The sequence below is a fragment of the Mobula birostris genome, chromosome 16 (assembly GCF_030028105.1).
Source record: "Mobula birostris isolate sMobBir1 chromosome 16, sMobBir1.hap1, whole genome shotgun sequence".
Classification (NCBI taxonomy): domain Eukaryota; kingdom Metazoa; phylum Chordata; class Chondrichthyes; order Myliobatiformes; family Myliobatidae; genus Mobula; species Mobula birostris.
The window spans coordinates 77,978,405-77,991,213 of NC_092385.1; the positions used below are offsets into that span (position 1 = coordinate 77,978,405).

Genomic DNA, 12,809 nt, shown 5'->3' on the forward strand with positions numbered 1-12,809 from the left:
AGCACTGTCATTTGTGCTATTCCGTTTTGAGTTCAAGTTTACGGAGATAAACATTTGAAAAGAGAGAGAGAAAGTGCATTTATTTTACTTACCAGTATTTGGATCCCCATCAGTTAACAAAATAATCATGGAGACGCTTCTCTCAGGCAGCTGCTTTTTCTGATGAGCCCTGTCCAGAAGCCTAACTGCCTCCAGCATGGGATCGTTTATGTTTGTTGCTGCAACATAATATCACTTGAGTCTCTTAAAATCATGCATTGAAATTTATCTGCATTTGCCATACTACCAACGTCACAGCTATCAAAGCATCAGTAACATTTCTGGGCAAAGACCAGTAAGATAACTCTTGTTGCACTTTCCACAGATGCTGTATAGTTTGCTGAGTACATCCAGCATTTTCTGCTTTTCTGAAATCGAGTGCTGCTAATGAACTCCTTAATTAGCCATTTGAAATAATTAGTTCTTCATATTTGTCAAATATATCTATTGCTAGAGTAGGTCATTTCATGAAAAGCAAGGCCAATAATTGCAGGGCACATAATTAAATATATTAATATATATTTTGAATATTCCCAGTGCAAAAGAGAAGAGAGCATTGCATTATTGATCAAGGAGACTTGCACTGTAGTAATAAAGGAGATAGTATTAGAAGACATTTCAAACGAGGCAGTATGACTAAATCTGAGAAATTTTAAAAAAGAGGTGATCATTTTGCTGGGATTATATTACAGGAATTCTGACATTTAGGGTGAGAGATAGGGGAGTGGATGTTTCGATAAATTATGGCGAGGTGTGAAAGGAAAGGGTTGTAATATCAGGGTATTTCAATTTCTCCAAAATTAACAGGGTTTGTCCAAGTGTGAAAGAATTAGACCAAAATGGAGCTTTTGTTTCAGTCTATAGATTTCCCTACTAGCGATGGGGAAGTGCTAGCCTTAACCCCGAGGAAAAGAACCTGAGGCACGTGAATGAAGTGCCTGGGTGCAGGTAATTCAAGGATAGTGACCATAAGACCATAAGACCATAAGACAAAGGAGCAGAAGTCAGCCATTCGGCCCATCGAATCTGCTCCACCATTTTATCATGAGCTGATACATTCTCCCATTTAGTCCCACTCCCCCGCCTTCTCACCATAACCTTTGATGCCCTGGCTACTCAGATACCTATCAATCTCTGCCTTAAATACACCCAATGACTTGGCCTCCACTGCTGCCCGTGGCAACAAATTCCATAGATTCACCACCCTCTGGCTAAAAACATTTCTGCATATTTCTGTTCTGAATGGGCGCCCTTCAATCCTTAAATCATGCCCTCTAGTACTAGACTCCCCCATCATGGGAAACAATTTTGCCATATCCACTCTGTCCATGCCTTTCAACATTCAAAATGTTTCTATGAGGTCCCCTCTAATTCTTCTAAACTCCAAGGAATACAGTCCAAGAGCGGACAAACGTTCCTCATATGTTAACCCTCTCATTCCCGGAATCATTCTAGTGAATCTTCTCTGTACCCTTTCCAATGTCAGCACATCCTTTCTTAAATAAGGAGACAAAAACTGCCCACAGTACTCCAAGTGAGATCTCACCAGCGCCTTATAGAGCCTCAACATCACATCCCCGCTCCTATTCTCCATTCCTCTAGAAATGAATGCCAACATTGTATTCGCCTTCTTCACCACTGACTCAACCTGGAGGTTAACCTTAAGAGTATCCTGTATGAGGACTCCCAAGTCCCGTTGCATCTCAGAACTTTGAATTTTCTCCCCATTTAAATAATAATCTGCCCGTTTATTTCTTCTGCCAAAGTGCTTAACCATACACTTTCCAACATTGTATTTCATTTGCCACTTCTTTGCCCATTCTTCCAATCTATCCAAGTATCTCTGCAGACTCTCTGTTTCCTCAGCACTACCGGCCCCTCCACCTATCTTCATATCATTAGCAAACTTAGCCACAAAGCCATCTATTCCATAACTTATTAAGTCTCAAAATAGTAATGGAAAGGGGTAAGAATAGTCCAAAAATCCAGCACCCCAATAGGGAGAAGGCTAACTTCAGTCCTGACAAAGATAAACTGGGAGCAACTATTTACAGGTTAATCTATGTTTTGAGAGTAGGCGTCTTTTAGAGGTGAAATATTAGGAGAAAATTCAGAAATCAGAGATGCAAAGGGACTCGGGAGTCTTCATGTGGGATTCTCTAGAAGTTAATTACAGGTTGAATCGATGCTAAGGAAGGCAAATCCAATGTTGGCATTCATCTCTGGAGGATTAGAACATGAAAGCAAGGGTGTAATCCTGAGGTTTTGTAAGGCATTGGTCAGATTGCACTTGGGACTATTGTGTGCAGTTTTGGGTACCTTGTATAAGAAAGGATATGTTGACATTGAAGAGGGTCCGGAGCAGGTTCACGAGAACAATTCTGGGAATGAAAGGGTTAACACATGAGGAACATTTGATGGCTCTGACCCTGTACTTGCTGGAGTTTAGAAGTATGAGAGGGAAACCTGTCGGCTAATGAAAGGCCTAGATGGAGTTGATATGGAGAGGATATTTCTTATAGTGGGGGCATCTAGGACGGAAGAGGATAGCCTCAGAATAGAAGGACATCCCTTTGGAACAGCGATGAAGAGGAACTTCTTTAGCCAGAGGGGGGTGAATCTGTGGAATTCGTTGGCACAGAAGGCTGTGAAGGCCAAGTGATTGGCCTTTTTTCCTTGGAGTGACAGAGGATGAGAGGTGATAAGATCGATCGTGGTAGAGGTGTATAAGATTGCTCGTGTGGATAGTCGGAGGCTTTTTCCCAGGGCTGAAATGGCTAGCACGAGAGGGCACAGTTTTAAGGTGTTTGAAAGTAGGTACAGAGGAGAAGTCAGGGGTAGGTTTTTTATGTGGAGAGTGGTGAGTGCGTGGAATGGGCTGCTGGCGACGGTGGTGGAGGTGGATACGATAGGGTCTTTTAAGAGACTCCTGGACAGGTACATGGAGCTCAGAAAAATAGAGAGTTATTAGTAACTCTAGGTACTATCTCAGATAAGGACATGTTCGGTACAGCTTTGTGGGCTATAGGGCCTGTATTGTGCTGTAGGTTTTCTATGTTTCTATGATATATGTGAAGTAGAAATAGAAAGGTTCTTGATTAGTAAGGGCATCAAGGGTTACAAGAAGAAGGCAGGAGCTTGGGGTTTAGAGGGAAAATAAATCAATCATGATGAAATGGCAGAACAGACACAATGGTGTAATTCTGCTCCTATGTCATATGATATTAAATAGTAAGAATTCAGAGCTGCGGAATTTCACTGTTACAGCTGAAATCTCCAGATACCATATCTTTCTCCTTAGTGAACACAGATGAAAAGTGGATGTATGTTTCAGTGGGCATAAAGGTGGATAAATCTACAGGGTCTGATGAGATGTGTCCCTGGCTGCTGGAGGAGGCAAGGGAGAAGATTGCTGAGACCCGATGGAGCAGTTTAACTTACTGTTGGACGTATGTGGGGTACCAGATGACTGCAAGGCAACAAGTGTGGCACTTCTATTCAAGAAGGGCAGTGGAGATAAGCCAAGTACTTATTGGACAACTAATCTAATGTTAGTGGTAGGGAATTCATTGGAAAAAGTTCTGAGGAACAGGATTAAAGTACACTGATTTATGAAGGTCTTCAAGAGGACAACAATCTTGCTGTAGAGTTTGGAGGCTTGTGTCCCTCAATGACTGGAGAGTTTTGTGCTTTCACTCATGGTAGGGTCACCCATGCCAAACAGGTCAAAGGGTAGAGGCTAGACTAAGAGTGCTCCAGACTTGGCAGTTCAACTCAGGGCTAACAATCCTGACCAGTCAAACAAAATTGTTATGGAAACAGCAATGAAGAATCCTTCTACATCTGAGGGCAATGCTATTTCTGAGTCTCCGCTCAAGCTTGCATGGCTGACAGTACCAAAAACTGAAAGGAAGCTACTGGCACAATGAAGGAAGCCCTGATCACCACCAAGTCCGAGACCAGAATTGACCAAGGACAGACAGAGATGGAGGACATTCATTGCTGCCCTAAATGCTAGTGGCAGAACTGGCTGTAAGAATTATGAAGGGTTCAGTTAGAGTTGATAGTGAGGAACTTTTCTGCATGATAGAGGTGTCCCAAGACTGGAACATTTTCTGTACCCAATAACCCAATGACTGTGAAGACCACGAAGAATAGGTTTACTGTGTTGGAAGCTTGCTAAGCACAAGCTTTCTGATGTGCCCATCCACATAACAAATGTCACTATTTTTTGAAGGTTGCTTGTAGCCTGAAGAATATTCTGGAGCTGCCTGAGGAAGTGAGAAGTGCTATATATTGATACATAGTTTCCTTCCATATGATACATTAGTGTAACAATAAAAATAATTAGGAGCATAATTCCTTGAGGAAAAGAAATCTGAGATTTACATTGAGGATTAAATATTCCCCTAATATTTCCTTTTTGATTAACTGGTCTCAATGAGTAGAGTAAAAAAAAAGTTCTTTTATTTTTGAAAACTGTAACTTTACCTCCCTGCGCTCGGATAGTTTTTACAAAATCCTTAGCTTCGTTTACGTTCTCTGGAGTTGCTTGGAATATGGTATTTTTCCATGTAAACACATCATGATCAAAGATAATGATGCCAAAACCATCCTCTTCATCCATATCACTCAAAATTTTTAGAAAAGCTTCAATTGTCTGAAAGAGATGAAATGTCAGTCTGCATAGCCAATGAATCCCCAGTACGATAAGATTAGCTCTTGACCTCACAATCTACTTCGTTATGTACTTGCACTATATTATTTACCTGTACTGCGCTTTTTCTGTAGCTGTCACACTTTATTCTGCATTGTTATTGTTCTACCTCTATGCACTGTATGAAAAGTATTTAAGACAAACTTTCCTCTGTATCTTGGTACTTGTGACAACAATAAACCATTTCCAGTGTTATTCTCTGTAAGAAGGTCTGCAGTGGCAAATTGGGGAATTAGAAGCTGGTGAACTGTTTTATTATTGGGAGGAATGTTGTTGAAGAAGAGTTTTCATGATAAGATTTACCTACTTCTGGAAAAGCCTTATAGGCATTACTTTGTGGGGGTTAGGTCAAGTCATACAAATTTGATCAAGCTTTTTTCTGAGAGGTGACAAAGATGATTGACACAGGGCAGTGGATCTTGTAAAATGGACTTTAGTAAAGCTTTTGGTGAGGTTCTTCATGATAGGTGATCCAAAAGATTAAGGCACCTGCAAACGATGGAGACCTGGTAGACTGAGTTCAAAAGTAGCTTGAAAATAGTAGACAGAGAATTGTGGAGGAGGGGTGCTACTCTGAACCGAGGTCTGTGCCTGGTTGTGTTCCAGTAGGATCAGTGTTATTTGTAATGTATATATGATATGAGTTGGATGAAAATGGGGGCTAACCATGTAAATTTGCAGATGAATCAAAAATTGGTGGAGTTATTAGTCTCGTCCATGTTCAAAGACTCAACTGCCAGCTTAGATGAATGTGTCACTAGCAAAGAGGTCAGGCTGGGTGGTTCCAAATTGGAAACCATGGGAAACCACCCCTGCTGAAGTCTGTAAAATCAGTCTTCCAGAAGGTGAACTCGTGGAAAGCATCTGGCCCAGATGATGTCCCGAGCCATATCTTTATGTACTGTAGAGATCAGCTGGTTGGGGTTCTTGGGGGCATTTTCAACCCCTTCCTACTTCAATGTATGATTCACTCCATCTTTAAGCAGACACTAAGATCTTTGTACCCAAAAAAAACATGATAGTATACCGTAATGACCACCACCCAGAGGCTCTGACATCTACTATCCTGAAATTCTTCAAGAGGCTGGTCATGGTACACATTAACTCCAGCCTTCCAGACAACCTCAACCTTATGGAACTCGCCTACTGCTGAAACAGGTCTATGACAGATATTATCTCCCTGGCTTGACACTCATCTCTGAATTATCTGGACAGTCAAGACACCTACATCAGACTGTCATTTATTGACTACTGCTCTGCCTTCAATGCTATAATTCTAAGCAAACTCAACCCTTGGAGCCAATGCTTCCGTCTACAAGTAGATTCTTGACCAACTGACCAGCAGACTGCAATCAATAAGAATAGGCAAAAACACCGCCACCTTTGTTATTGTAAACACTACTGCTCCACAAGGTTGTGTCCTCGGCTCCTTACTCTGCTCGCTGCACACTCAGATGTGGCCAGACTTTGCTCTAAGCTCCATCTAAAAGTTTGCAGATGTAATGGGCTGTAACTATCATAGTCAAGAAAGCTCATTACCTTTACTTCCTCAGGAGGTTAAAGAAATCTGGCACGTACCTGTCAGCACTTACACATTTTTAGTAATGCACCATAGAAAGCTTTTTATGACAATTGCTATACTTGTGACCTCAAGAAACTGCAGAGAGTTATGGACACAGCTCAGAACATCACAGAGATCTGCCCCCCCTTCACGGACTCTGTCTATACCTCCGATTGCCTCAGTAAAACAGCTAGCAGAATCAAAGCCCCTGCCCGCCCTACCCATCATCTCATTTCCCCTTTTACATTGGGCGGCGGATACAAAAGACTGAAAGCGTGTACTGCCGGGTTCAAGAACACGTTCTACCCTGTAGTTATGACTATTGGACGGTTCCCTAATGCAACTAGATGGGCCATTGACTTCACAGTCCACCCCATTATGATCTTAAACTTTGTTTAGCTACAATTCATTTTCTCTATAACCATCATACTTTATTTTGCATTGTTATTGTTCCACCTTGTTCCACCTCAATACACTGAGTAACAAATTGATCTGAATAGAAGATATGTGTTTTATTGTATCTTAGTGCATGAAACAATAATAAACCAATTCCAATTACATTTGGGAATGTGGGCAGAGAAATGGCAGATGCAGTTTAATCTGGACAGATGTGAAGTGCTGCAACTTGCAAGGTCAAATGTTGTAGGAAAGTATACAGTAAATGGCAAACCTCTTAGAAATATTGATGTACGGAGGGATCTAGGGGTGTAAGTCCCTGAAAGTGACAAAGTAAATAGGTAGGCTGGTAAATATGATGTGTGACATAATTTCTCTATTTGGGTTGTAGAGTATAAAAGCTGAGAGTTGTGTTGCAACATTGGTCCAGTCCCATTTGGAGAATTATGCTTAACTCTGGTTGCTACATTACAGAGACATTGTGAAGGCTTTGTGAGAGTGAAGAAGCAAATCACCAGGCTTTTACCTGGATTAGATAGACTTAGCTCTAAGGAGAGGTTAGATTGTTTTCTGGAGCATCAAAGGCTGAAGGGTGACGTGATTGAAGTGTATTAAATTATGGAAGGCAGAGTTAGGGTAGAGAGTCAATACCTTTTACCAGGGCAGAAATATCAAATTCTAAAGGCATATCTTTAAGGTGAAAGGAGGAACGTCTAAAGACAATTTATGCGGTTTGTTGTTCTTTACACAGGGAGTGGTAATGTCTGGAATTCACTGCTAGAGAAAGTGTTGGAACCAAAAACAATAGCAACAAAGGGGCTTCCCTTCCTCCACTATCAACTCTGCTCTCAAACGCATCTCCCACATTTCACGTACATTGCTCTCACTCCATCCTCCCACCACCCCACTAGGAATAGGGTTCCCCTGGTCCTCACCTACCACCCCACTAGCCTTCGGGTCCAACATATTATTCTCCGTAACTTCCGCCACCTCCAACGGGATCCCACAACTAAGCACATCTTTACCTCCCCCCCCCCTTTCCGCGGGGATCGCTCCCTACACGACTCCCTTGTCCATTTGTCCCCCCCATACCTCCCCACTGATCTCCTTCCTGGCACTTATCCGTGTAAGCGGAACAAATGCTACACATGCCCTTACACTTCCTCCCTTACCACCATTCAGGGCCCCAGACAGTCCTTCCAGGTGAGGCGACACTTCACCTATGAGTCGACTGGGGTGATATACTGTGTCCGGTGCTCCCGATGTGGCCTTCTATATATTGGCAAGACCCGATGCAGACTGGGAGACTGCTTTGCTGAACACCTACGCTCTGTCTGCCAGAGAAAGCAAGATCTCCCAGTGGCCACACATTTCAATTCCACATCCCATTCCCATTCTGACGTGTCTATCCACGGCCTCCTCTACTGTAAAGATGAAGCCACACTCAGGTTGGAGGAACAACACCTTATATTCCGTCTGGGTAGCCTCCAACCTGATGGCATGAACATCGACTTCTCTAACTTCTGCTAATGCCCCACCTCCCCCTCGTACTCCATCCGTTATTTATTTTTATACACACATTCTTTCTCTCACTCTCCTTTTTCTCCTTCTGTCCCTCTGACTATACCCCTTGCCCATCCTCTGGGTCCCCTCCCCCTTGCCTTTCTCCCTGGGTCTCCTGTCCCATGATCCTCTCATATCCCCTTTGCCAATCACCTTTCCAGCTCTTGGCTCCATCTCTCCTCCTCCTGTCTTCTCCTATCATTTTGGATCTCCCCCTCCCCCTCCCACTTTCAACTCTCTTACTCACTCTTCCTTCAGTTAGTCCTGACGAAGGGTCTCAGCCTGAAACGTCGACTGCACCTCTTCCTAGAGATGCTGCCTGGCCTGCTGCGCTCACCAGCAACTCTGATGTGTGTAGCAACATTTAAGAGGCATTTATAAGACATATGAGTGGACAGGCTCAGTAGGAATAATAAACCATGAGCAGTTTAACTTGGCATCTTGGTTGGCACAGATATCATGGACCAAAGGATCTGTTTTTGTGCTTCACTGTTCCATGTTCTGTCTGTAGCTTTAGTGGACCCAGAATTTCTACAACAGCCAAAACTTTAACATCGGCCGTAGGCTTTGATATTGTTGTTTTTTTCTTTACTTCATGAAGAAGTGGAGGCATCATCAATCATGCACGCTCAATGGGGATATGATTATTTTGACTAGGTAATTTGAAGTTGATTGGATAATGGTACAGCTGATAGAGCTGTTGGTTTGCAGCTCCGGAGACCCAGGCTTGATCGTGACCTTGGGTGCTGTCTATGTGAAGTTTGTACATTCTCCTTGTGACCTCATGGGTTTCCTCCCGATTTTTCTCCCAGGTGCCAATGTCATCGGAGGTTAATTGGTTTCCATGAATTGCCCCTAGTGTGGGAGAATCAGGTGGGGGAGAAGGAGTTGTTGAAGACAAGGCGAAGCGGAGAAGTACTTTGGCCCTGGAAAGCTCTGAAGTGGTATTGGCATTGGTTTACTATTGACACATGCAGCAAGATGCAGTGAAAAGCTTGTCTTGCACACTGATCATACAGATCAGATGATTACACCGTGCATTGGGGCAGAAGAAGGCAAAACAGTAACAAAGCAGAATAAAGTGTAAACACCACTGAAAAAGGACAGTGCAAGCAAACAATAAAGTGCAAGTGAGAACAAGGTAGAGTGTAAGACCAAGAGCACATGATATTGTAGAAGAGGTCTTTTCAAGACTCTGTTAACAGCAGAGTAGAAGCTGCTCTTGAGCCTGTGGTATGTGCTTTCAGGCTTTTGTATCTTTTGCCTGATGAGAAAGGGGAGAAGGGAGAACGTCCATGGTGGGAGGGGTCTTTGATTATGCTGGCTGTTTTCCTGAGATAATGAGGTCTAGACAGAGTCCAGAGGTGGGAGGCTAGTTTCTGTGATGTGCTCCAAAGAAGATGCAGATGTGTCATTTTATTAGGACATTTACTTCACCTCTGGACTTACAACTAAAGTCCGGTAAAGGAGTGTGGAAGTTGCAGTAAGGCAAAGGTCAAAGGCAAGGTTCAGGCAGGGATAGAATGAGGCGGTTGTAGTCAAGTGAGGCCTTTGAAGTGAGACTGCTGGTGGCACCTCAAATGAGGCAGTCGTGGGTGGCGGCGGCATATATTCAAGCCAGACGAGTGAGGCCTCTGTCCTGAGAATTTTCAGAGACAGGAGAGACAGGAATAATAGAAGGATGTGAAATGTACCCGACAACTAAGGACAATTTCCTTATTAATTTCAGAATATCATTAGTTGTCAGCTTGAAGTTTCAATTAACTTTTAACACCACTATTGTGAATGGCGATTGATCTTACAAGTAAGGAATTCAAACATATACAGTTTACCATATAGTCAGTATCCATAACTGATAAGCGAATTCTGTATAAAAATAACAGTTTTATGCTCCCGCTTCAGAACAGTGTGGGTGACAGTGTCCACGCTGTTCTCCTTCTACACAAGTCAAATGAAAAAGAAATGTTTGAGTCGTAAATTCTGGGCCCAGTTATTTTAAATAATTTTATTTGATTTGATTACCGGGGACGCCAGTAGCAGAGAGATCAAATGCACTTCAAGCACGTTCCTCACCACCTCCCCAGCTATGCCTGGCGGAAGGGGTGCAGGCCTTTCATTTGAAACGGGTCACTAATAGTCAATAAGGAGCAGGTGATTTGCAAAATTTTCACTACTGTAAGCGATTTTTATACATTGATTATATTTATTGATTTTAGCATATTTTATGATTGTTGAACACATTTAAGGATAGCTTTTGGCTGCTGTGAACTGCCACTCTCCTAGACAGGAAGATGCTCAGACATCGTGAGTCAGCTCTGAATTTAGACATCATTCATGCAGCTGAGAAACTCCTGAGTTAGCTGCTGGCTGGCTAAAGTATAGCTTGGTACATTTGTTATCGAAGTATGTATGTACGAGCATACAGCCCTTTTAAAGAAAAGCCACACACGACAAAACCAACGCAGACTGAATGTGTGAAAAAAGAACAAACCGTGCAAACAACAAAAAGTAAACAAATAATATTAACTGCAGAGTCCCCAAAAGTGAGATGAGCCCTCGGCTCTGTGCCGATGGCTGCAGGTCACAGCTACAGAGTCATTATTCCCCTGTGGCTCTGCTGGAGCAATCTTCATAATGCACACAATCTAGAGAGGTTTCTCATTTCACTGGTAAGAAAGTAATGCATTGATAGAGTAAAACACACAAAATGGCAGAGCGACTCAAAGGGCCAGGTAGCATCTATGGAAAGGAGTAAACTGTTGACATTTTGGGCCGAGACCCTTCGTCAGGACTGGAGATAAAAAGGCGAGGAACCAGAGTAAGAAGGTGGGGAGAGGGGAGGAAGAAACACAAGGCGATTGGTGAAACTGGGAGGGGGAGGGGTGAAGAAAATAGCTGGGAAGGTGATTAGTGGAAGAGGTACAGGACTAGAGAAAGGGAAACCTGATAGGAGAGAAAGAAAGCCATGGAAGAATGGGAAGGGGGGTAAGGAGCACCTGAGGTAGGTGATGGGCAGGTAAGGAGACAAGGTAAGAGAGGGAAAGGGGGATGGGGAATGGGGAAGGTGGGGAGGGGCATTACCTGAAGCTGGAGAAATCAATGTTCATTCCATCAGGTTGGAGGCTACCCAGACGAAATATAAGCAGTTGCTTCCCCAACCTGAGTGTGGCGTCATCACGACAGTAGAGGAGGCCATGGATTGACATGTCAGAATGGGAATGGGAAGTGAAATTAAACTGGGTTGCTACTGGAAGATCCCATTTTGCTTCTGGCAGACAGAGCATAGGTGCTTGATGAAGCAGTCTCCCAATCGACGTCAGGTATCACCAATGTACAGGAGGCCACACCAGGAACACCGCATACAGTAGGTAACCCCAACAGATTCAAAGGTGAAGGTTTGCCTCAGCTGGAAGGACTGTTTGGGACCCTGAACGGTAGGGAGGGAGGAGGTATAGGGGTAGCAGTAGAACTCGTTCCGATGGCAAGGATAAGTGCCAGGAGGGAGATCAGTGGGGGGGTGGGAATGAATGGACATGGGAGTTGCGTAGGGAGTGATTCCTGTGGAAAGCAGAAAGTTGGAGAGGAGGAAGGAAATGTGTGCTTGGTGGCGGGATCTCATTGGAGCTGGAGGAAATTACAGATAATTATGTGCTGGACACGGAGGCTGGTGGGGTGGTAGGTGAGGACAAGAGGAACCTATCCCTGGTGGGGTGGCAGGAGGATGGGGTGAGAGCAGATGAGCACGAAATGGAAGAGAGGCAGTTGAGGGCAGCATTGATGATGAAGGAAGGGGAGCCCCTTTCTTTGAAGAAGGAAGACATCTCTTTAGTTCTGGAATGAAAAACCTCATGCTGAGAGCAGATGTGATTGAGATGGAGGAATTGAGAGAAGGGGAAGTAGCAGGGTGGGAAGAAGTATGGTCCAGGTAGCTGTGAGAGTCTGTGGGTTTATTATAGACATCAGCAGATAAGCTGTCTCCAGGGAGACAGACAGAGAGATCGAGAAAGGGTATGGAGGTGTCGGAAATGGACCAGGTAAATTTGAGGGCAGGGTGGAAGTTGAAGGCAAAGTTGATGAAGTCAACGAGCTCTGCATGGGTGCAGGAAGCAGCACCAATGCAGTCATCGATGTGGCGTAGAAGAAGTTGTGGAGTGATATTGGTGTAAACTTGGAACACAGACTGTTCCATGTAGCCGACAAAAAGGCAAACATAGTTGGGGCACATATCTACTGATTTCTAGCACCTGCAGATTTGTTGTTGATTGGGGAGACACCTTTCAGTTAAACTGGGGAATAAGTGATGAAGATCTGCCTCTTAAGGAAATTATCTGATCATGAACACTATGTTACCTAACTGTTTGCAAACCAGGTACCTGTTTCTTACATTACATCTGTGATCAAGACATCACTAGGTGGAAAGTATTGAGGTCATAAAAACAACTTATGTAAAACGAAAGCTTTTCTCTCTAATCTCATATTTGTGGCAATCTAGAACAAGTCAAGCAGTAACTCTTGTGGGTATAAAGAGCATAC

The 12,809-nt window shown here is 43.5% G+C and overlaps 1 protein-coding gene across 1 annotated transcript in view; it reads right to left on the bottom strand.

The window, feature by feature from the left end:
* LOC140211250 (inter-alpha-trypsin inhibitor heavy chain H3-like) overlaps window positions 1–12,809 on the bottom strand; it is a 61,659-nt gene that overhangs the window by 36,366 nt on the left and 12,484 nt on the right. The window contains exons 8-9 of the mRNA XM_072280905.1: window positions 4,531–4,699; window positions 93–218 (exon numbers count right to left, since the gene is read on the bottom strand). Of these exons, the coding sequence (XP_072137006.1) occupies window positions 93–218; window positions 4,531–4,699 (295 nt within the window). The remainder of the gene's footprint in view (window positions 1–92; window positions 219–4,530; window positions 4,700–12,809) is intronic.